Here is a 26,147-nt window from a genome sequence, read left to right as displayed (position 1 = left end):
GAATGGGTTTGGTGATAGGTCCATCATAGACACCCTGGTAATTCCTTGAGCACTGCGTTCAGGTTGAGACTCTACAAACTAAAAGGTCCTAGAAAAAGAAAAGCATCCTTCATATGCTGGAGAAGGAACTGGAAAATCAGAGTCAAAAACTATTTTTAGGTTAAATATTTGAACATATAAATGTCTAGCCTAGAGAAAAAATATTGAATAGATGTCTTCAAATAACCAAAAATTTTTTAAATATTTGTTGGATTGAGTTAGGGTAACTCTAAGCAGAAAAATACAGACTTCACAGAGAAGTAAATATGGGCTGGACTCAGAAAGAATTTTCTAGCATTTGCTGGAAATGGCTTTGTGGTCACTTGGAGTTACTCAGCCTTGAAGGAAGGAGGCTGATAGAGACTTACTGACCACTTGACAGGGCATTTGTAGGGGGATGTGGATAGAGATGACTTCTAAAGTATCTGAGATACTATGGTAAAAACTGCTTAGAAATGAAGTATGTGCTAAAATATATATGGAATTTTGTGGAAAATTAAAATCTGTGAAAACCTAAGAGTGGAGATGGTGAAGACCCTATGGATCATACCTTTATTAAAGAGCTCCATGTAGAAACAGAATTTCCTGACGTCTGCTACTCCCACAACCACATGCTCCCCAAGATATCACATCACTGCCCACTACCATCTCTAATTGCCAAGTATTATTGGCAAAGCTAAATAGCAATATGTGGCAAGGAGCCAGGGGACAACTGAAGAGTTTTCTTGGGTTTCATGAGTTAAGTCCGAGTAACAGAGCGGTTTGTAATACCAGCCACAGTGTTGAAATTGCTATGGTATTAGGTTAGAGAGGAAGGTTGTTGCAGCAGCGTGGTATTTAGCACAAAGAGTGCTGGTCTCATAGCTGGCTTGTCTGGTTTTTAATCCTAGCTTGGCCATTAACTAGTGAGTACCCATGCTTGGGTCACTTCCCCTTTTTTGGCCTTAGTCTTCAGCAGCAAAATAAGGGCCATGAGCTAAAGGACCTCTGGGTACTTTTAGCAGCTAAAATACAATGGTCCTAAATCTTAAGAACTATGAAAGCAAAAGAACTATGAAATTTAAGTCATTTATCCTGAGGCCCCACATGGCAAAAGTTCCCTTATGTTTAATATCAATGAAATAAAAAGGTGCTTCTTCACCTAATGAATGCTCTTTTGATAAATTCTTTCCAATCCAAAGTCAAACTAAAAATGTTATTGATAAGAGAGAAGCCGGGCAAATATTGGTTTATGTCAGAGCTTCCTGAAACGTGCCAAACCCCACTTGGGGTTCTGGGAAGGGGCCAAAGGGGATGCTGTGGAGGACATGTGTAGGTGTGGGTTCACAGGACACTTCCACTCCCAAGTCAACTAGAGCAACGCGATCCTTACCAGATCACTCCTCCTCTACCAAGGGACAGGGTGACCCTTCCTACAGATAACAGAGCTGGGTCCATCCTCTCTCGTGGAGCCTAACCACACTGCTGCAGCACTTTGCTTTCAAATATGTGTCCTTCCCTACTCGCCTGTGAACCCCTTGAGAGCAGAGACCACCTGTTGGCATAGAGCCTGGCATTTGGTTACCATCTGATAAATAGTTTTGAAATGAATAAGTGGACTTTAAGCAAAAAGGATCCGGAAACCACATTAATATTATATATTAACAGAATAGGAACTTTTTAGCTAAATGATCCTATAGTTACTGACTCTACTGACAAGTAATTTGGAGCCCTTACAGAGTCACATGAAGACATTTTTGATGTGGGTTTTGTTCTTAGTCAGTTAGAAGGAGAGATTAGGTCATCTGAAAGGCTTTCTTTCAGGTTTCGTCTGTGAACCCGAACACTGAATGATTAATGGAATTATATTTGGAAACTGCCACTTCAATGACTTATAAAAATCGAATGATTTAATATCAGGTTAACCATGGAGATAATGGAGGCACAGAGGAGATTATATCTGAATAAGAGATTCTGACAGGGTCAGTGACAAATCCAGCTGCTTCCAAGTCCCCCCACATTCAGAGGTTTCTGCTTGGATTCTATTAGGAAAGTGAGCGGGTATGATAGAGAAGTGAGCTTAAACTGTATTGCTTGAAGGACCCTCGTAAGGAGAGTTCCACACCTCTTGCCACTTTCCATGGACATACTGATTTGGGAATAAGTGTTTTGACAATGTGGATTTCAATCTAGAATGCTACCGCATTGGAGGGAAAGTTCTTCACCTCCACATTTGGTAGAGAGTTGCTCTGGGAACTTGGCCATGAGACACCTGGAAATTTCTTTCATCAACAAACATTTATCAAGATTTGAAGAGCATGAGCTCTTACCACCTGAGATTAATTATTAAAAGGCATGTTTACAGATGGGCGTACTCATGGTAGCAATATGGAGCACAGAAACTGGAGTCAGAATGTCTGAGTTTAAATCTTGCTTTGTGACTAGGCTACTCAAATCTTCCGAGGCTTAGCTGACTCACACCCAGAACGGACTCCATCATCCTCTTCACTGGGCTTTTGAGAATACTGCCTTCTATAACGTATATGATGCACCTAGCAGTAGGCTGGCAACTTGTCAAGCACTCAGAAAATATCAGTTGCCTTTCTTCCTTTTTGAGTGATGATTTGTTTACTGGGAAGAAAACAAAATGCAATACCTAGTACTCAAGGAATTTACAATATAGTTGCTAAAGCAAAGGTCATACCTACAAAAGATATATAGCTACACATACCTGGGTAAGATAAACATCTAGCTGACGGTATGATCTGCAGTGCTATGCGTGTAAAAAGAAAGTGACTATCACAGGAGGAGGCAGCAAGGGAAGGCTTCCTGGAAGAGGCAGAATTTGAGCCAGAGCTTTGAGAATGGTGGGTTGAGATGAAGAGAGGAGTGGGTAGAACCAGTCAATCCAGACAGAAATAAGAGAAGTAAATAGTAAAAATGTACAGGGCAAATTCTGGGAATATGCACAGACTGGTATTGCTGGAAAAGTTTATTGAAATAACTAAACATAAGGCTTTTGGTAAATGGTAATAGGACTTTAAAAGCTGGGCTAGAAAACTGTCTTTATCTGGTAGCTAATGGAAAGCTGGTAAAGGTCTCTGAGCAGGAGAGAGCATGGGCAAATCATATCATCTAGAAAGCCTGTGAGTCTACACCATTCACTCTAGTGTTATGAGCCATGCTGCTGTGAAAAAGTCCCTTTCATTACGCAAATACTCAGTAAATCACTGAAGACCCACTGCAGAACTCCAAGGAAAACATTTTATGAATCAAAAGTTAAGTACAATATGTTAGCAATTAAATGAGATAACATAATAGCCGATGCAGAACCATGGCTTTTCCCCACCACGATTTCAAGCTGCTGCAGAAAGAAATGCTTATATCATCTTCCAAGTTATCAAGCCATTTCGTTTTTATTTTCGGAAGGCAAGGAGAGGAAACAAGAAGAGTGGGGAGGTCAAGAGGATTCAAAGCTGTCTATTCTTTAATCAGAAGGCATTATTAAGGAGAGCCAGAAAGGAGATTTGCTCAAAACCAAACCTGCCCGGGGATGGTGTTAAGTTACTGCCACTTGCTTCCACTGCAGAGCAACAAATGAAGGTGTGCAGTTGGGAAGGAAAGTCCCCCAGGCCGCTGCGGAGGTTTCCGGTGCGTACCTCCCACTGCTACTTTATTTACTGCAGCTGGCCAGCGTTTATAGCCTGTTTCATGTATTAAAATTCAAATGTGGAAAACATTACCAGGATCCTCCTTGAATTTTTTTGTTGTTGTTGAGGGGGATGGGTTTTTTTTTTCTCTTCCCCTTCAACTTCCTTTTTATTATGGAATGCATCAAATGGTCAAAGGCTAACTTCAGACTGACTAAATGCAAAAACTATTTCCTTTGTTCTTAGGTTTTTGTTTGAAAAATTATACCAGTTTGCACAAGAAAATGACAATGCAATCTCGTTCACACACGTGATGGAGTTTCAGGTGGAAGGGCCCGGATTCTGGGGGCCGCTAACTATTTCTGAGGAGAAAGACCACACAGCCCCACTTGGTTTAAAGGACAGCAGGTTGTGGCCATGTCATGTCTCTGGAGTTGCTCTCCTGTCTGGGGGTCTGTGGTTGTCCTTGATGGGATCATAACTGTCTCCAGAGGAGCGGGCAAGAACTTTTCCTCATCAGCAAAACTAGCCGCTTTATGGCTTCTGCACAGTTTTTCAAAGTGAAAGACACTCCTGTGTAACACAAGCTGATTAGTTCTGCTTTTCTCTCCTTCCCCTCCACCTGGGTCCACCCCGCTTCCCATCTCCAAAGATGATTCTAGTCTCTTCCGATCCCACCTCTGAGTCAGCCTCAAAGAGAAGGCAACTCAAAGGTCACACAGTTCCAAACAGCATCTATGTATAGTTTATTATTTTAAAGAACCACTTAACCTACATCTGGTATTTAAGAGCAAACTTTACATATTTGTGGGGAAAAACAGCTCTGAAGCAATGCCCTGGGTGCATGTGGCGTCCGTTTAACATATGCAAAACGAACACAGCTACAGAAATTAAACTATTTTTCTCTTGATTGAGAGCAGATATACAGAAATGGTTATAAGTCACAGATCTGGCTTTTAATAAAGCCAGATTTCTTAATTAAAAGCAGTATTGTTTAAACATTGTAGTTTTTAAAAAAAGAGCTGTACAAACTGAAATCTCATATTATATGCATCCCAAGTGTATTTAACACATTACCTGAGGCCAAGCTAAATTAAAATCTAGATTTTCCTTTTGTTAACTCTTAGCAACTGCCATGAATAGACAAACAATTTCTACTCAATGATGAATTTTTGGGGTAGAGGTCAAGGAAAAGCGAAAAAGAAAAAAATGATTTAGCTTTGGCATTCAAAAATATCTTTCCACGTCTTAGAAGTGAGTTCATTGCTTCTATTTATAAACCAGTATTTTTGGTTTCAAATTGGTTGCAGGTTTCCATAACACACTCCCAGGATGGTCCTCTCAGTCTTTTACTAAGAGAAGTCGAAAGGACGCAGAAGAACAGGACTGAGCAAGGAGCCTTGGAATGACCTGTACTTATTTTGCATTCTCCTTTCGGAATCATCTTTAAACCAGGGACACTTTATGGGATAACAGGAAAGAAACTTTTTAAGAGCCTATAACGTACAAAACAGGACAAAAAAGTGTTTACTGCTCAGGTAGGAGTTTGTAAGGAGTGGACTTACACAGAATCACTAGTAATATTAAATTTTCCACCCATTCGGACCTCACTAATTGTCATCACTTAATATTTTGTTTGGAAGATTCTCTGGATCTTCATAATCACCCCAAAAAGGGATGCACTCCCAAATCCTTACCAAAAGCAGTGGGCAGCATTGAAATCCCAACTGTAATGTGGACAAATCTGCTTAAGCCGCATTCAAATAGACTTATGAATAGGCAGTGGCAAAACTACTGTGCACTTTAATGACACAGTCCCACGCCAGATATTTAGACAAACACATCATATATTTCTACCTCCTATACTCAGAATTCAAAGGCACTGATTCGTTTCTTTAATACAAAAAATTCAACCTATTCATATCTGAAATGCCAGCAATGTAACATGAACATAAGATGGTTGGGTCCTTTAGCCAAAGCCACCACGGTGAAGAATTTAAAACATCAGTGATGACCCAGCAATGCTCTCCTGGGTATGTACTTAAGTGAAATGAAGACGACGTGCCCACACTAAAGCCTGCACATGAATGTTCATAGGAGCGTTATTCATAACAGCCAGAATGGAAATAATTCAAATGTACATCACCCTATGAAGATGAATACAATGCACACAATGAAATATTGTTTGTCAACACAAGTGGATGACACTCTGATGTATGATAAAGCATGCATGAACCTGGAAAACACTGTGCTAAGCTGAAGAAGCCTGTCAGAAAAGATACCACATGTTGTATGATTCCATTCATAGGAAAAACCTAGATTAGGCAAATCTACTGACAGAAAAAGTATATCAGGATTGCCAAGGGCTGGAGGGGTTGAGGGGAGAATGGAGAGTGACTGACCGCTAATGGCAATGGGGATTTCTTTTCATTTTGCTGTGTTCTAAAATTAGACTGTGGCAATGGTTACATAACCCCGTGAATATACTAAAACACAGTGAAATATAAACCTTAAATGGGTGAATTGCATATTAAGTGAATGTGTCTCAATAAAGCTATTTTTAAAAAGGGAAAAACAGCAGCAATAGTGTTTATAATCGAAAATCTAATTTTGTACGATAACTACAGTTTACAAAGTTCATCACTTACCATGAGTGAATGTCTGTTGGCTGAAAGAAGACCGGTTCCATACCCTGAGCCCAGACCACCCATTGCTCCATTATGAGAAGGTCCAATGATCCCATGCATGTCCCCGTGACTGCCAGGCATAGCGGTGGACGGGCCCACTGCATGATTTCGGAGAACATGAATGGCATCATCCAGTCTTTCTAAACGATCTTCAATCCGGCTTTGCTGTTGGTGAATAAAGGATGTGAAATTTGATTTAGTTTGAAATGCATGCATGTGTTACATAAGTAAAACGAGTTCACACACACCACACTTTGAGTTTCTAAATGTTTCCAATAAAGTTTATTTCCTTAAAATAATAATAAGAATAGCATCCTTCCTAGACAACAGGTGACAAACGTTAATGTTATAATCAGTGTTATTTTTCATGAACAAAGTAAATTCAGTAATTCTTCCAGGACATTTGAATGTACATATGCTGTACTATATTGCATTAGCTTGAAAGAGAATTTAGATTTACTTTAGAAAAGAAAAACATTTATTGAATTTAAGAAACATTCTGACAGGCATTGGTGAAAAGATTTTTAAAAATTAGCCATGAAAAGGTGACCTATTTATAATTCTCCAGTTAAATTACCCTCCTGGAGGTATATTCCTTGATTTCCTCTGTGACATATGATACAGTGCTAACTATCAAGTCAGGGATGGGTAAATACATACAGACAGTAATTTCTTGAGTACTATTGATTTTCATCTGTATTTCTTGCTTTCTATCTATTTTCACCAGTGTGTGTGCGTGTGTGCGTGCATATGTGCGTGTGTGTGTACAGAAGAAAGTGGGGACTCAAAGTAATCACAGAAAAAATTACAAAAATTCTGTCAACCAACATGGTACGAGATTTCACTACTGAAGAATCACAAAGAACTGAATTAATGTTTACCAGAGCTTCTAAATGATTTCAAAGTCCTAACTATAGTATAGAATTCACTCCCTTACACAGGTATATTATTAAAAACCAACTGAACTTTTTTTCTCATCCCAGCCATTAGGATCCAACTTGTCTACAACTAGATAAGGTCTGTACTGTGGTTTTGGGGGAAGAATATGGACATGTAGTTGTGTATTCATTTTTTTCCAGTGTGATAAATTATGATATCAAATAAACATCTGCATAGGACTCTCCAGTGTATACTTTAACATCTAAGATCCCTCTGGGCCCTCATACTACATGAGTGAGGCAAGCAGGGAAGACAGTATTACCCCTTCCACAAAGACATGCGGACGAGGCTCAAAGAAATTAAATGAATTAATTAACCAGTGTCACAGTACCAGGAAATGATAAAGCCAGGTTTCAAATCTAAGTCTTTTGACTTCAAATCTAATGTCCTTTTGTACTACAACATGCTTCAATCCGCTCTGATTTTCAGTGGGCCGTGCAAACAGATGTACCCGCTTTACTGTATGAGAAGAACAATTTCTAATTATTCTATACTGACAGGAAGAATGTGGGTCTAATACATGTAGTCTATGGTGCAGAGCATTCTGATTTGGTGGCCCTGGTGTTACAGGGCCTCCCCTAAACTCCTAGCGTGGCAACTAGTATGACCTTGGAAAAGTTGTTAACTTCTTTGAGTCTATGCTTCTTAATTTTAAAAATAGGAATGCATGCATATGTACACGTCCAAGTGTAAATGTAAGCATGGAAAGGAAGAATACATGTGCCTACCATCCTTTCTGGCTCACAGCTTCCTGGAGGAGAGAGCAGTTTCTCGTGTGAATCCCCTCTTGAGTGTTGAGAATTTAAAGGAACTAAAGCTGTAGTTCACAACTTTAAACCCAGTCTTTACAGTTTTATAGTTGGACAAAGCCCAGTTTTGATAGATGGGTCCCAGAGAATAACTGATGGAGGTAAACACTGGCGGCAGATTAGTGGGGCTGGGTAGGTAGTGCATATGCCGCCTCGCTCTGTGGTTGCCTTTACCGGCTAAAATGCAGAGCTGGGTGATTCACACACCTCAGCAGGGAGAGAACAACGGGGAAATATACTGTTGTACTTTTAATTTTAGGTTTTCCTTAATTTAAATAGTAAGCCAGAAGAGAAGGAAACCCTGAACCACGGACAAGACAACATTAAACTAGAGACATGTATGCCTTCTTCCATGTCCCACCTCAACGAAGGGAAACAACGTGGAAAGACTGAAGAGCTCCTTGCTGCTACCCCTCCCATTTGGTTCATGCACAGCCCGGATACTGCACTGAGTGCTGGTGTTTCACGCATGTTTCCAGGCCCATCGTTGAGACTTGAGAAAGCCCAGAGAGGCAGACACTGAATCATCACCTACTTAGAATATTAATTAACCCCATGCAAATTCCCAGCCTTTCCCTCCGGGAAGAGCAGAGATGTACTGATGTCACTAGGTGTCTATATGAACCAAAGTGAACAAGGAAGTAGTAGTAGCTTCTGGTTCCAAGGTCAAGAGGAAAATGCCTATAAACGTGTTATTCTGGGAAGCAGAGCAGAGAATATAGGATCTTTAAGTGTTGCAGTACACAGCTTTAGCAGGGACTTCAGCAGCTCATCTCAGGGAAGTAATTTAATCACAGGCCGGGATCTTTCCCCAGATGGGAAGGGGCCACTATCCTTCCAGGATTTTTAATCTTCTATCTGGTCCTAGATCTTTAGAGCCCTGGGCTTACACTGCAGCAGTATCTGGGTGACAATCTACAAACAGGAACAAACACAGTCTAATCTTGGAGTGAACTAGAGGCAACAAGAGAAACATGCTCTGGAAGTGGCTGGAGCAGAGATGAGCAGATGACTTACCAAGGAGTGCAAGGGTCCTTCATAGTTAGGAGATGATGAGGCCTGCCCTCCATTTCTAGACCAAACAGCTGTGCCTGCTGATATGAACAAAGGGATTACAATGCGATCGACATCATCTTAAAAACAATCTCACCAACACTTTCAACAGTTCTCTTAGAAACAGCAGTATTGGTTTCCACGTGGACCCTAAGGTGAACCTCCCATCCAAAAATTCTAGGGCAAGGAAAACATCTTAAATGTAAAACATGGAGACTTTACATAGAATCAGAATTCTCTCAAGCTTCCTAAAAGGAGGAATTTTAGCTAGAGAAGTGTTCCTTTGAAGAAAACTATTACTACATAGTCAAGGTCCTTTTAAGAGTGCAAAGTGGGAAGGGGACCGGGGCGGGCCTTTGTTATGCCTCCATGCAAGGCCAGTTTGTTAAACCAAAATCTCTCACCAATGAAAAACAGCTTTGCGACTTGGTTTGAAAAAATGATCCTTGAGAAGGAATAAGCCTTCAGAAACTTTTGAAGGAAATAAGATTAGTTGGCAGGGATCCACAGAACCAGAAATTTAAAAACCCTACATAACAACAGTAATAAGTAAGTAGTTTCTTCTGAAGAAAATAATTTTTTTATGATTCGCTAAACCTGCAGGTAAAGAAAGATGCCTGCTATAATAAATATTACATGTCTAATGTCCTACTTTTAAATTTAAAATAATATGCACTCAGAATAGAAGATAAATAATTCAAGTAAGGAAAATAAAATCTACGATTTCACTGAATCTCACGCCCGACACAGTTAGCTCTTTCAATATTCATTCTCCTGTCACTTCTGGGTGTGCGTGTGTGTGTTCTGATGCTAAATGAAAATAGAATACTTTGTCCAATTACTTTCAGGGACGGAATCTGGACAGAGCTATCAGTGTGGAAACAGCGACCTGTCCCCAGGTCTACATCCTCAAGAAGCCCTTCCCCGCTGCCAGGCGGTCTTCCAGGATGGGTTACCAGGGCCTCACAATGGCCTTACTTCTGGTCTTTCTCTGAGAGCACCCTGCTCAGGCTTAGAGTATTTAGGGCGTTTTCTGGCATGCTGTGTGCACCACAACTTTTGGCCCCCCATTAACCTAGGAGTGGAGAGGCAGAATTGCATGCACCCGGATCTTTGCTCTCCGGGATTGCTTCAGACTTAACCTTAAGCATTAGACGAAAATAGTGGTTCTCAAGCTTTATTAGACTGTAGAATTACCCCCCCCCCCAAATTATAAAATAGACAAAATTAGAGCTGTTTTGCTTGAGACGGGGCACATGGGGTTTTTTCCCTGCTCAGACCCCTCCTTGTGGGTCTCAGGGGGTGCTGCCCTGTATAACGAGGTGGCGGTCACTCCCCAGAGCTGAACAACATGGTGTGCACCGCACACTGCTGAGCTTCCCTTGCCTTTTCTATCATGGGGAAGGCTTCACTGCTGTTGCAGTATCCCCTTGATATCATCTCTGTTTCTTGCCAGTTTCAACTGTCTCTCTGGGCATTTGGGCTTAAATGTCCAGCTACCCCTCTCTATTCTGTGCCCCCCCCACCCCCCATGTCAATGGAGGCTTGGGAAGGCTGATATCAAGCCCCACCTAAGCCAAGGCCATCGCCTCCGGAAGCTTGGTGGTGATCTGAACCAAGGAGCCAGCTTGTGGTGGGCCCTGTGAGTGCTGATACAGGGACGGAGGAGGCAACATTTCGGCAAGTGACTCGCTATAAATTACAGGAAGGTCAGGTTTCAATGAGGTACAGATGTGACCTAGTTTTGTGTTAGAAGCCACCTGCCCTCTTTCCAGAGTGCAGAGACAGGCAGCAGACAGGGCCTTCTGGAAGCATTTATACTGGAAGGGCAATGAGCCTTTTAAATGGACCTCTGCTTTACTAACATAATGTAAGAACTTATATTTTACTACTTGAAGCCATAGTTCATGTAATTTGTTATTTTTAAAGGCAAACATCCCCTTTTACTCCACACACTTCACAATTTATTTACAAAATTATAGTTTCCTCAAACATCCGAATTACTTCATGGACTTCAAAGAGGGAATTTGGAAAGTCTAAAATTTCTGTCGGAAAAGATCCTCTTGAATAATCTATATTTGATGACTGTACAATCATAGTCAAGGCTATATGTACTACCTGGTCTCGTTTGAGATGTTTTATTAGAACATGTTATTCTGTGGAGTATCTTCTAGAGAGCTAGGAAAAATTTCAGAAATAAGTTTCCCATATGTCTGTATATTTTTAAAAAACATCTAATTTTTAAGACAAGTTTGGGTGTAAGTGACTGTGCCTTCACATGGCTGTCTGTCTCTCCCACTCCTTTCTGCCTGTTTGGAAACGGTGTTTTGAGCCGTGGAGGGAGGGAGCTTCCTCCGAGTCCAGGGAGTCCAGGGGGGCAGTCACTCTCACCAGCTGGCCCTGTGAGGCATGGGAGCAAGGACAGTACCTGAGAGAGAAGGCGGAGAGCCGACAGGAGTTGAAGGGTTTGATGAAAAGCTGTTGTTAGTGTGATCTGGAGAATAGATCTTAAAACAATGGGGAGAAAAGAAAACAAATCCTCATTATTAGGAACAAACAATCAACAATTTTGTCAACTGCAAAGTATCCATGCAATTCATTTAAAAGTTACAACTTACAAAATGCATTTAGTGATCAACTGCAGTAACAACACGTAACCACTTTAATCTTTCAAAATCAGAATTACTGAGGTCATATAAGATCGTCGGAAAAGACCTGGACTGGAGGTCAGCAAACTACTTTTCTAGTCCTTTTCCTCCCACTTCTCCGTGGCTGCTTGGCTATGCGCAAGCCACAGAGATACACAGAACCCACCCCCACTCCACAAAACAGGCCAGACCAAGTCACCCTAAGATCGTTGTCCATCTCCCTCTTCACCATGATTAAGGCATTTGATTCCAAGACATGAGAATGCCTAGATTAAATAAAAACTTTTACTTGGTAAAAATGTTGAGAAATCAAACATTTTATGCTCCTGATGGTACGGAAAAACCAACTGAAGAGATAAAATGTTAAAGCAACAAATCTCCACTTATATTTGCAAATGCCCATGCTTAGCTTTTGAGGACACCACCAGGTGTGCCATTGTCGCTAGCGAAGGTGCAGGGCACCTCCCAGTGCAGCCTCTTGGCCGTGAGCAGGTAAGGCAGAGAAGTTGAGTCCCCAGGTGCCAAATGTGGGACAGTTCCCCCTAGACCTCACTGAGGGTCTTTTTAAATGCCTTTTCTAAAGTATTTTAGAATTGCCCCTCACAAAGTCAGCCTTAGATGGTCAATGAGGGGCCATATGACTTTAGAGAAAAATAAGAAATCCAGATAGAAAATCTATACACCTAAGGGCTCCAAGAATATCCGAGAACCTGTAACTGAGTACCACTTAGCCGCCCTGAGGAGACAAGATGGAAGAGACCAGTCAGGCATGGAAGCTTCAGAGGTCTCTCTTCAGATTTTCCAGTGATCATTATGCAAGGGAAAAAAAGCGAGCATTTCCAAAATCAAAGCTCTTTGCCATTCATTGTATACAATTCCACATGTCCACGTCTGATTAAAGTTCAGGCCTCCACAATGCTACGTACGAAGGCCAAAGTCAATATTGCCTCACCGAAGCAAGTGCTTTCCCCAGAGCATCTCCAGTCTGGGAGCTGCCTGCTGCTCCGCTTCCTCTATTTGCTGCAAAAACAAAAGGCAGAATATGAAAAACCAGGCAGTGAGACGTCTAGCAATTTTCTATTCCTGGTCCATTTACTTACAATTTAATTGCATTTTTAATGCTAATTATGACACATTAATTTTTAATTAGCATTAATTTGTTTGCTGAGGTAGATGTCAAATATATTCATGTTACATTTTCTACAGATAAAATATAAACCTGACACCTTGGTTTAAAGATATAGTCTTTTAGTTGCTATTACCTTCAGGCTTGTTACCTAGGAGTGTGTAGTGGTGAATGCTAGTTCATTGCTAAGAAATTGACAGTACTTTCAGGTGTCTGAAGTCCTCAAAGTTTGGCTCTTCTTTACATTTTAGATAGTCAACTGAATTCTCCTCATGCATAATTTACACCTCCTTTGAAATAAAAAGAGGTACTCCTCTCTGAGTTCCACAGTAAACAAAAACAAAGAAAAAAATCTATAACAGGTCTAGGAGAGAAAATATTTTTAATATTTGAAATAACATGTATTCTCCACACATTTAAGTGAAATTTTAAAAAAATTGAACTGCTGTGCTACTAAAAGTCAGCATGGTCTCAGATTCTGGAGATAAAATCAGTCTACATAATCGTGAAGCTATCGCTCCATCTTAAACACTGGTATTTTTATCTACAAAATAGATGAACAAAGAGTACTATTAATAAAAAGACAGAGGTACTAGTGTATAATCCAAAGCCAGCTCTATTCAGCAAGTGCCTTTGAAGGTAATTTGCCTTTACACAATGGGACAGCCAGTGTTCCTCGGAGGTCTTCAGCCTTAGCACAACGCCTACGGATGCTATGCCGCAGTCATCAGGGCCTCGACATAAGCAAAGTGATGTAATATTTAAATAAAGCCTATTAAACTCCAGCGGAAGATATTTTTCAATACTTGGTGAAATAAGAAAACTGATTAATCCAAGCAAAACTTCATTACACAAATAATTTTTTAAAAATTCACAGCCCTATCCTTGACCCAAGAAAGCAGCTTTCTGGCAATGTGTCTCCACGTCCAGTGTGTGAAGTGGAATAGAGCTCAGACCCCAGGGGTCGGCTTCTCCCCATTCTCTGGGTTACAATTTCACTCTCTTGGCCTCTGCTTAGCACAGTTGAATTATGCTGGCTATTTTCACATATTCACATGTTGGGTATGTCAGTTAGTGGTCTTTTGATGTGTGTTTTATTTGATTAACAAAACCCATCCCCATATTCATGTGTTATTACTAAACCTGAAAGAACACTGATAGATGGTAAAACGAACAGTCATCTTTGGACAAGACATTTGTTTTCATTCCACAGACTCATATGAAAACTGAATCATTAAAAAGTAGCTGACATTGTCCTAGAAGAAGTGAGGCTGTAATCTGTAATTTCCAAATGTAATTAAAAGGCTCGTCTCTGTATCAGCTATTAGTACTAAGGATTTTAAGTGGAAGCAATCTTTGAAATGGGGGTCTGACATCATGCTGAGCTAGTGGAAGGAACTCACAGATATCAAGAGTATTAAAAATACTTAGTACAAGAGATAAATAAAATTTTATCTGGCATGAAAATTAAAATGGTTGTATTAAGGAGGTGTTTTTTTTTTTAAATAAAGACAATTCTAAATAGAAAATAATAAATATTTTGAAAACATAGAGAGAACTAATATTTTCCAGCTGGTATTACCATAGTATTTGTGTGCATATGTGTGTGTGTATGTATGTATGTGTGTGTGTATATATATATATATATATATATATATAATGACATATTTCTAGAAATTCATATATATATAATTTTCATAGAAGTAACATTATCATATACTAGTATACCTAAAATTAGATTTAGCAGTCAAAATAGCTTGTGATGTCTGCTTAATTACAAAACAAATCTTCATGATATGTAAGTGCAAAGCCGCAATGGAAAAATTACATTATCTAAAAAAGAACTGAAACCCAAGTAGTACAAGATATTGTTTCAATTACAGAAAACATTTGCTACCATTGTGGCTTTCAAAAGATTAATTCTTCCTTTGAACAACTTTAAAATTAAGATAATAAGTGTTTAAAAATACTTTTTCATGAAACCAAACAGAACTGAAAATGAACAGAAATATTTTAGGAACATTAAAAAAGCTAATTATATGTAACACACACACAAAAAATCACACTTTACAAGAAACAAGATATAATTATTATGATCACGTCCATACTAAACTTTGTATTAAGTGCCTGTTATACAGAGGAAGATGTTAGGACCTAGGAGGTAGATTAAAAAATAGAATCAACTCCTTACCTCAGGTTGTCATAAAAATGATTCCGAAAACTAACAGGCTACTCATGGAGACCACTGATAAGAACAGACTATTTTTAATATGCAGCCATTCCACCTGGCAGCGGCAGCTGGAGTGAGGAATCCAGGGCTTAAATTCCAAAGCAGTTTCCTGGGCCAGTTTGCCCCTTCACTTGGAATGCCTTTTGTTCTGTTCCAGGAAGCGTTGGAGAAGACACATTTTCAAGAGTCCCTGAGCATGTTAGGCGACAGGGGTCTTCTGCTAGAGCTCTCTTTTTATTTGTGTGACTGATATGCCAAAGGGCACAAATAATCCGACAGTGAACATATTATTAACTCTCAAACTTCTAATTTCTTTTATATTAAGTAATGGGGCATGTTTAGCCAAACGCGCTTCTAATTAACTTGGTGCTTATCAAATCCACCTTTTGGCTTTCGTGTAACAGGACTTGATTACGATTCTAGGCCCAAGTTTTTGTCAACTCGTATTATGAGCAATTACCCAAGTGCCCGTATAACAAATAAAGATGAAAACTACTGCCCCTATTTGGTAAAGACTGGGTAGATTTCTTAAGATATTTTAGCTCTAATCAATTTTTCTTGCTCCAGAGAAAAAAGAATCTGCCGTAAAGCAGGGTTGAAAGTAAATGTGAGTGGAAGATGAGCGGTGATTACGAGGAAGTGTAATTCTGTGGGGGGATCCGGCACTGCCAGCACCCGAGCACCGCTCAGGGGGCGTGTGTGTGCACAGGTGCTTGGTGCTGGCTAGCTATGGAGCAGAGAGAGGGTTCTGCTACATGTCGGACCACCCTGGGACGCACTCTCAGCTTTGGGGAAATGGCGATTCCCATTAGAACACACCCTCATCAAAACACCAGGAGGAGTGGTGCCTGGGGATCCACTACTGAAAATTAGAATTGCGAAAATATGTTACCCTTTTAATACACACCCATAACCTCAGGCTGGGAACATGACAAAGACATAAAAGGAACGATAAGTGTAATTTATGGTGTATTTGCCTGAAAGAAGATGACTGCTTTGAAATTTAGTTATTTCTGAACTATGTGCAAGTGAGCCTCGTATTATTAAACTATTAAAAGCATCCTAACAATGTCATGAACTTGACTATAAAGATGACACAAGAAGGAGCGTCTCCAGCACTCCTACAGAATCTAATTTTATAATTAAACCTCAAATTAGGGCTAGAATGCACTCATTTTTAGCACGAGGGATCTCTAGAAATTCAGGGGGAAAGTTGGGCCTCAGGACCATGTGCAGGAAATGGACAAGACTTAAACTAGTTTACTGTTTTCCATTAGTGGTCTTTGTAACTATGGTGCCATGACATTGCTGGGTGAAGTTCATAAACCCTTATGCTCTGTGCCTTTCTATCACCCAACTCTATTTGAAGGCTCAAGATTCTTGTAAAAGACAAAGTGAATCTATGTGACTACTCTAATATAAAATAACTGTGAAACCAAGTCCCCAAGGGGAAATTGACATGTTTCTGCTAGAAAAGCCACATACTCAAGTGCTTCATGTCATACAAACATGTCATTAGAAGTGAAAGTAGTAAGCCAGATTAATGCATGAACCAGATAGATATTCCAGGGTGATCTTTAGCATATGTTGTATTAAATCCATTTTGGTAGTCTGTTCCTTCAACACTGTTTGGTTTGAGGTTAAAAACATGGGAAATGCCTTGTATGAGAAAGCAGGCCAGTTAAAGACCAATAAAACAATAATAGTTATTATAAGCATTATACTGGTTGTATGCCCAATTCCCTCTGAGGGCAAGGGAGGGTGTATAGCCCAAACAACAAGAAGTCACACCCAGGGAGTGGATACAAATGGTACCTCCCAGGGGTCCTCACTGAGAAGTGTCAGAAGTGTGTGTGGTATAGTCACCTCAATGCTTTTGACCAGGAAGGGCTATTGGATACTGCAGGTAGGAAGGAAATATGTATATAACAAAATGTATACGGCTACTAGTCTCTACACATTTCTATCCTCTACAGCTGGTATCTAGTAACTTACTCCACTTCCTTCTCTGAGATACACCCAGCTGGATAATACTGAGAGGGTTTCAGAATAAAGTTTGAAGGGCTTTGATACTGGTAACTCCTGAAGCCCTCAGCCCTAGCTCCTCTCCTTAACTGGGTGCTCCATTAGTTAAATGTCTATGGACCCATGCTGTGTCCCACGCATTATACTCATACACTTCTAGATCCCTCTAACTCAGAAATGTCTGGTATAATCTCCAGAGTTTGCTGGCAAAGCTTCAGAGGAAAATGTGAATTCTGTGTAACAAATGAAATACTTTAGAATTCTTTCAAAAATCCATGGATGAATGTGTCACAAAAAAATTTCACCATTAATATAATCTCAGTAAGATTTATCCTTCTTAAGGCTTTCTCAGAAAAATGATACTGGGAATTAAAGGGGGGAAAAACTGAACAAAAATCACAAGAAACAATGGTCATTCCTCCAAACCAAACACAAGCCATCCGAGATCCCAGTGAGCATCTTCCATCTCTGAAATGAAGAGAACAGAACTAGAGGCAAAGGAGCCTGGCTCCAGAGAGGATGCCTTCCAACAGTTCTAGAGCTTTCATCTCACGCCGCATGCATTCTGTTGTCCTATGATCAGTTCAGGACAATTGTTGGCCACTAGGAAGATGCATTATAACATGAAACTGAGAAATGGGCCAATCATCTTTTGAACGGAAAAAACAGCTTCCTGAGACATCAATGTTGTTTATTAAAAGATTGCACTGCCTTGCAACTTTACACCAAGAAAACTTGAAAAATCTGATGTCCATGTGTTAGCGCTTGAACCCCATTCTTATGGCATTAGTATTGCTTACAGCCATTTTCTACAGAATCATGTGTGTAATCTTAAACATGTGTCAAGCTATGTGTTCCCTATTTACCAATTATTTAATTAGCTCTGTTTGTTCTCTGCGATACAGGCAATGTAATATTTCTTTATTTCCTGCATTTCAGAATGAGTGAGTATATGCCAAGTATTTTCAAAAGTCTACAGATGTATCCTATTAACCCATACTGTTTGTTAGGGAAGCATTAGTAACTGAAGAGAAATCTTCTCTTGTTATACAGACATGCCGCCGTCCCTGACTTCTACCACACTCTGAAAATCAAGCCAAAACCTAAGAGAATTAAAGTGCGAAGAAACTTGAGTCACGCAGACACTATGCAACCATGAAGCCTATTATCATACCCAAATTTTCCTCTGCATTTTAACTGGAGGAATTGGAAGACATGTTTTCAGGGAGAACATGAGTCTTCTCTCTTACAGTAATCCTAAATTCATAACTGAATTTATGCAAGTTCTTCCAAAATGCTCAATTACCATGTCTACTTATTTCCTGAAAAGATTATAAAGCTTTTTCACATTCTACTAGCAGATTTTGACAAGTACACCCATGGTTATGGATTAATTTATGTAATAATGTTTTGCCTAAAAAAGTTCCTTTTCCAGGTTCCAAAAATCTCATACTTTTCCCTTTTAAAATTATAGCTTCCTAATTATTACCTAGACCCTCCTTCCACTAAGTCCATCTTTCACCTAGAGCTCCATCCTGCTCAGGCCAAATGGAGGAGAGGAGACATTCCTATTCATCTATGAGCTAATGATGAGCCAACCAGCTTAACTAAAGCAAATCCCATTCCTACCCAGGTGCATGGCTTTGCTAACCACAGCCCAGGGGCGAAGATTACGCTCTCGCAATATCTTCCTTCCCAAGTCTAGTGCCTCTCTCCCAGGAAGACTGTTTTGCAAATTAATTAACATAACTTTTTTTTTTCAAACAGTGCTTAAGTATGTTCTCCTCAGCTCAAGCGTTTGCTCCACCTTTATACCTTCCTAAAAAAGAAAATTACTCAAATCACAAGTAGACAGGAAATCTGCCATGTAAGAGGATGAGTGACCGGTCAGCCTGCTTTATAACTAGACCTCATGACTGCAGAAAGGGGCTTTCCATGTGCCAAACCACACTGAAGTGAAATATGCTTCTCTCACTCTTTCAGTTCTGCACTTCTTTCTTCTTGTTTTTCAAATCTGCCAAAACTGCATTGATAGCTACAAAATGTCCCCATATGACCGTAGTCCAGAGCCCCCCAAGGTCAAACTCATGCAACATATTTGTAGAAACTTTGTTATGAAAAGTTATAAAAATGGAAATTCCAAAATTTGCTTCTCAATGAGACATGATAGTGAAGGGCTGCTAGATGGCTCATCTCAAGTGTGAAATATATTATTGAATAAAACAGAGAGTGTATTATTTAGGCAGGATTATATTTGCAACACTTCAAAATACATCTCTTTTTTATAAAAGACTCCCACATAAGTGATTCATACTAGTTCCCAAAGTTATACAGACTAAGGAAAATGAAAAACTACAGATACTAAGAGGACTAGCAGCAGGATTACTGTCACACACTCTCCTCTCTAAAACACACAGCCAGTGTTCTCATCAGTGACCCCCTGGAAGTAGCCCTAAGCCCCAGCAAGGTATGGGTGTGAGCGAACCAGCGCAGTGGCAATCAGTGAAGCCTGAGGTTTAACAGGACCCTGGAGCATCAGACTGTAGTGCTGGGTGACAAAGAGAGTTGACAAAGGCCAATTCAGAAGGGGGTGCTCGCCTCCTCCCCAACCTGGAACTCTTTCTTCCCTGGGCAGCTAGACATCCTGCCAGCTCTTCCCTCCCTCAAGGTGAGAGTGTGATGGTGAGCCATCTGTCCGTGGGAGAAGACCACAGTGGACAGCATGGAAAATGAGAGGAGGGGGATGGCTCCGTTAATCTGCCAGCAACTTTCTGCCTTAACTTATTTTTCTTTCAACTTGAGAAAAAGTAGCGGATAACTTCTGTCCCACTGATGCCCAGCTGTCTCCTCTCCTGTGAGTGAGTGACACTTCTTCCCTCTGAAGGACTTCACCATGCGGCATTCTTCTGAAGGTGAAGCTCATCTAGTTATTACTAGCTGCCTGTCAGTGTCACATGAACCCATCTGCAGAAGACTGTGGCGTGTCATGGCTAAGAGCACAACACAGTGACTGAATCTGGGAAGCGGTCAACAACTACTATTAAGAGATATCGTGGTCTTTATCTCATTAGTCTTCAATGGTTTGTCTTATAAAAGTTCACTTTGCTTGCTATTTGGGAGTATGAGAAGCAAGGCGGTTTGGTATATTTAAACCCTGTTCAAACTAATTACAATAGGCAAAGTAGCCAAATTTCAGTTTCTTGTGGAAAAAAATGTGATTATGGTCAAGCCAATGACTATTTCTGTTTGGTTCATTTGTTTGTTCAGTTATGTGATAAACATTCATCCTCTGATTGCTGTTCAATTATGGGGGGGGGGGGGCGGGGAGGGTAGAGATCTTTCATTATAATCCTGACATTGAGTGTTGGTACCAGAACTGGCATTTCCAAAACTCACCCATTATACTGTCTGTCCCGTTGGCAGGAGGCGTACAGGAAGAGGTGCTGTAATGGTTGGTACCACTACGGTGGAAAGTGGACATTGGAGGAAGACTGGAATTGATGTCTGCTGAGGAGTGTGATGGGTAGCTCTGTAGCAAGAAGCAGAAAAAGGAGGCAATTTTCAACCATAAAATATTTAATGGGTTAGTTTTATAATACTTTCTTCTGCAATGGAGAAAACCCTTAAAATTTCAAAATATTGAAGAATACATCTTGCTTAGTTCTGACAACTTTCATTTTTCAAATATTAAAACACAAAGACACAGTTTGGATTTGCATCAAATCTAGGGGAATATGATGGCAATGTAGGACACTAAAAATGATTACAATCTCTAAATCTAAAAACTACTTCTTAAAAGCCTATCTGTGGCCCGGCTGGTGTGGCTCAATGGTTGAGCCTCGGTCCATGAACCAAGACGTCATAGTTCAATTCCTAGATTGTGGGCTCAATCCCCAGTAGGGGGCATGCAAGAGGAAGCCAATCGACGATTCTCTCATCATTGATGTTTCTAGCTTTCTGTCCCTCTCCTCTCCTCTCTCAGAAATCAATAAAAACATTTTTTTTTAAAAAAGCAGCTCTGTGACTTTAACAGCATAAAAAAGCACTGCTATTATTTCTTTGTGCAGCCTATTGATCAGGTAAGAAAGACTCTATGATACACTGAGTAAAACAACATGGTGACCTACAGGGTTTGCATTACACTTCATCCTGACCTTCTGAACACTAAATGGCAAAGAGTAAACCATCTCAGGTCTTTTCCTGCCAAATTTGGTTACCTTTCTGAACTCCAGCAAGAACAAATGGTAAATAAAAAATTTAAAAAGTGCTAATGATTAGCTATCTCTCTGAAGCATCAATATGTAAAGCCTTAACTCAATGACTGTACTGAATTAAATGAGAACAAGTGAACTGAGAATAACTATTTGACTTCTTACTTCATATGTCCTCTCCATTAGTGATCGTCATCTTGTTGACTGTGAAAGATCACCTTTACAGAATCATTTGGGTTAAGGCTTGACGTTGAGTTACATTATTGCACCAGTTGTTCAAATCAGCTGCTTTTCTTGGGGCATGTTACAGTACCTGGAAGGTTGGCAAATTAGGTTCCACCCACCTCTCTGTCTGGGAGTGAGCAGGTCATTAGGAGGGTCACAGTAATATTTACAGAAAAATATTGAGCTATGTTCCTGCTCAAGATGATAAATAGCTTAAAAAGGTGTTCTCATAGGCATCTGATGAGTTATAAACATGTAAAGGAAGACATTTAAGCTAAAATATAATTTTTCCTTATATGTGATATATTAATGGGCTATGGATCTTTATTATGTGATTACTGGAGAGTCTGTTAATGTTCTATATAAAACTGAGATTGGAGATGATGCTCAAAGTCAGAGGTGCTTCAAGCCCAGGCCATTTATTCACAAGGAGTGAAACCCTGGTGTCTTGGTATTTTCTTTTATTTTGAGAGGCCCATCTTGGTTCTACCTCCGCCTCGATGATTCCTCACTGCTTCCCACTCTTCCAAGACTTCACCTCTCTGAATCCCTAATGAACTGACAACATCTTCACTGGGCCATTTAATAATGATATGCTGCCTTTCATTGCGATCTCTCTCACATGCATTTCCATCTATACTGTACTGTAAACTCTTTAAAGGGAGAGGATACAGTTTATACCTTTGCATCCCACAACTTGCTACTGAGTGCAGAACACATAATTACCCTATGTAGGCAATGAACAACTGGCTACTGTTAATAAACAGTGGATTGAAATGCTAGTATTTGAGAGGTAACTGAAAAATGAAACTTTGTTTCAGAGCCAAGTCTGCCACATCCATGCTTTTGGATATATTACTTCTGCACACTCAAATAGTCCAAAGAAAGGTCAACTTCAGTGTAAAAGTTGACATACTGCCCTTAAACTTGTCCAAGTTCCCAAGAATGTCTTTCAAACTTTTAAGTTTTATGAACCTCTTTGCATGACTAAAAAATTCCTTATGCTACCTGTTAAACTCATTTCTACTTGCTACTCACAGAATACCCCAAGTAGTCCCTTGAAATTTCTTCCAGAGAATAGTAGAGTGGGGCCATTCCATAGCAGAGCTAACCTGAAACTCTGAATAAGCCACAAACACCGAACTTAGAAGAACTATTTCTGCTGAGGAGCTAAAGATTATCATAAAGTGGAGAAAGAGAGAAAGAATGAGGAAAAAGAAAATGAAAAGAAAAAGAGAAGGTTTCAGTTCTGCTCCATGCTGAGTTTCTAAAGAGCACAGAACCTTTATAAATCAGTCCCAACTATGCAGAAATCAAAACAGAGACAAATATTATAAAAACTATTGAAATAACTATTAATAATTATAGGATGACACAGGAAAAAAGATTATTGCATCGGTGAGAATTTTTAGACCCCTTAAACCTGGGCAGTAATTCAGGATTTGACAAAGGGTTCATATTGACTTCTGAGACAAAAAAAAAAAAAAAAGTTATTTCCCACAGGTTTTAATGGGGAAACCCATATAATGCACCCAAATCAGTTATTTTTAGAGACTCATAGACTATGAGATGCTGAAAGCAATTAATGAGATTTATAACTCGATTATTTTTCAAGAAAATGTATCATGAAAACTACTGTTACTCAAAGTTGTAATAAATACACCACAGAGAATATCAGTGATATGTGAATCACGTCTCTTGTAGAGTAGTCAGGGATCAACTACAAGAGGTCCCCTTCCAGTGGTTTTCAACCTTCCTTCGCTGCTACTTCATAACTATAATTTTGCTACTGTTATGAATCGTCATGTAAATATCTGATATGCAGGATGTATTTTCATTGCTTGCGACCCACAGGTTGAGAACCGCTGCCTGAGTCTCTTTTAGTCCAGCTATTAATACTGTCTGCCCTGCTTACTACAAAGCAAAAGGGGAAGTATGATAAAGTGCTATGGCCTTACATGCCCACTATTTATTTTTACCTTTAATGGCCTAAGAGAGTGTATTTAGAATATATTGATAGAGTAAGTGGTGATAATGTTTCCATTAGTGATGTTTTTATGGGTTGATAATTCAAAGATTGATCTCACTTATATGTGGAATCTGTATGATGGACAAAACAGAACCAGAGGCACATGGAACAGACTGACAAGGTTAGCCAAAGAACACATATGAAGAGATTAGTCGAAGAACATACATGCATCGCCCAAGGACACAGACAACAGTGTGGTGATGGTCAGAGGAAGGGGGAAGGAGACTGGGTGAAGGTGAGTAAAAGCAGGGTGAGTTGTGGGGGACATCTGTAATAGTGAAAACAATAAAAAAGTTAAGGAACTATAATAATTGGTAGCACATACCAAGAAGACAATTGGGCTTTAGGGTAAGGCAGGGTTTCACAACCTTGGCACTACGGATTGTACCAGGTAATTCTTTACTGTGGGAGGCTCCCCTGTGCATTGTAGCATTTTTACCAGCGTCTTTGGTCTCTATACACTAGATTCCAGTTGCAACTACACCCCCACCCCCACCCCAACACACACACACACACACACACACACACACACACACACACACACATTTCCAAATGTTTCCTGGGGGCAAAAATCATACCTGATTGAGAATCACTAGGGGAAGGGTTTATGTTACAAAAAATAAAGACAACAGAACTTCCTTTATATTAAAATTCCTGACTCCAAGGACTATGTTACTCTGTAGTGCAAAGATCAGGACTCAACCATGCCAGACAGCAAGGACTTCATCCTATTTTTAGAATGAACTCTGTCAAGTCATTCCAAACTTAAACCTTCTACAAGAAACATTCCAAAGGTCAACCACAAACTCCATTCTTTTGAGTGACTTTGTACGTACACTTAGGACATAGCATGGCAGTGGCCCAAAGCTACAGGTGAGCACTGTAAGGAACTGGCATTATTTTCAAGTAAAAAAACACCAACTGCCTACTATATACTCCAATTATTCTCAGTCAGGTCAGACTTTTTAATGTCACTTCCAAATATTTCCGAAGGGTTACTGAAATGACAATGGCCACTCGATATAACAATTCAACAGTTTCCAGGGAGAAACCATCAGTGAGAAAATTCATTTAGGATACACTGCCAGAGACATAATTCATTCAGCCTTTTTAAAAAACAAAACCCCTAATCTCTAAGATCTGCTGCATGATCATGTTAAGAATGAAAACCCTTTGGTTTGTGATGGATAAGTGACGTCACAAATACAGCATCTGAGGCAATTCACTGGGTTACTCCCTCCAAATGATCTTTCTTCCTGGTCGACAACAGTGTTTTCATTAAGCAAAACTTTTTCGAAGTATAGTTGGTTTCCTTTACAAAGCTATATTTTTTTTTGTGCATTTGAGCATATTTTAAAGATACCTCCCCCATGCAGTGAATTTGGGATAAAATGAAACCACCTAAATCAAAATTCTAGACCATAACAGGAAAGAAAAAAGAAATATAGAAGGGAAGGAAAATGTCAGGTGGACAACTCTTAAAAGGACTGAAATTCCAACATATTAGAATACTGCCAAAATCTTTTCCGTGTACTCAAAACTGTCCTTGCTCATAGGACACATGTAGATTTGATCATGAGTTCCTTAGAGAAGTGGCAAATGATGATGGATAAAGAAAAATGTTAGCCAAGAAGAAGTTCTAGTATAATAATAGTTGATATTTCTCTAAGCTTTCAATCTCATACCTCCAAGTAGGAGGCAGGAGAAGAGAAAATCTGAAAGCAAATCATCTGTTATCGAGTAAAAATGTGCTGAACTTTGAGATAGTTTGTGATTTACACATTCAAACTTAGGAGATAATATAAAAGGCCAATGCTACCTTCATTTGTCTCTCATTAATGGACAGGTTATTTGACCACATCGTGTCTCTGTCACTAGGACTAAATAAGTAGGCATATTCAAGTATTTCAGAAATCCTAACTCCTGGGATATTTTAGGTTGTTAGAATAGGATATAAGTCGCTTTCTCCATACCTCTAGTGGTTGAGCAAAAGAAAGATCACAGAAATCTAGAAAGCCCTATATCCTGTATCAGGACAGAGAAAGAAACGTAACTCTGGGTACTAGAAAAAAGGGGAGACTCCAAGATGAAGAGAAATGATATAAAGACTACGAATGCTAGTGGACTGGTAATAACCTTGTAGGAATGGACTTCCATGCATTTCCAAAGCTAGGTTATTGCACAAGGGACTCAGTTTTATCTCATCTGCATCGCAAACCTAACTCGTGATCTAGAAGTACTCTTTCCTCCATTTCAAGATAGACTTACATTCACAAGCAGATTCTTGGCTGTGGTTGTTTTGAGGCTAGAAAAACAATAGGTTGAGTTGCTTCCTCCAGGATAAAAAGTAATTAATATTAGGAAGGGTGAGTGTAGGTGATGGGCAGAGTGGAAACTTTAGTGATAAAAGAAAAAAGAGTAACATTCTACAGCAGTTTTCAACTGGAATGAGGCAAAACAGAGTATCAGTAGAAGATTGGGGCTGTGGAATTAAAAC

The 26,147-nt window shown here is 39.7% G+C and overlaps 1 protein-coding gene across 39 annotated transcripts in view; it reads right to left on the bottom strand.

Moving 5' to 3' along the window:
* The window catches only part of TCF4 (transcription factor 4), a 344,143-nt gene that overhangs the window by 24,756 nt on the left and 293,240 nt on the right, over nucleotides 1-26,147 (bottom strand). For 33 of the 39 annotated variants that reach the window (XR_004970074.1, XR_004970073.1, XM_036323265.1 and 30 more), the window contains 5 exons: nucleotides 20,582-20,714; nucleotides 12,757-12,824; nucleotides 11,585-11,663; nucleotides 9,121-9,197; nucleotides 6,317-6,520 (listed from right to left, as the gene is read on the bottom strand). Coding sequence is in view for 37 of the 39 variants with exons in the window: in XM_036323265.1 (XP_036179158.1) it covers nucleotides 6,317-6,520; nucleotides 9,121-9,197; nucleotides 11,585-11,663; nucleotides 12,757-12,824; nucleotides 20,582-20,714 (561 nt within the window). In the remaining 2 variants the exon portion in view is untranslated. The remainder of the gene's footprint in view (nucleotides 1-6,316; nucleotides 6,521-9,120; nucleotides 9,198-11,584; nucleotides 11,664-12,756; nucleotides 12,825-20,581; nucleotides 20,715-26,147) is intronic. The other 6 variants (XM_036323268.1, XM_036323299.1, XM_036323276.1 and 3 more) reach the window with 1 other exon arrangement.

This window comes from Myotis myotis, unplaced genomic scaffold (assembly GCF_014108235.1).
Source record: "Myotis myotis isolate mMyoMyo1 unplaced genomic scaffold, mMyoMyo1.p scaffold_m19_p_9, whole genome shotgun sequence".
Lineage (NCBI taxonomy): Eukaryota > Metazoa > Chordata > Mammalia > Chiroptera > Vespertilionidae > Myotis > Myotis myotis.
The sequence above is the reverse complement of the archived record's forward strand: the minus strand, read 5'-3'. Positions and strand labels throughout refer to the sequence as shown.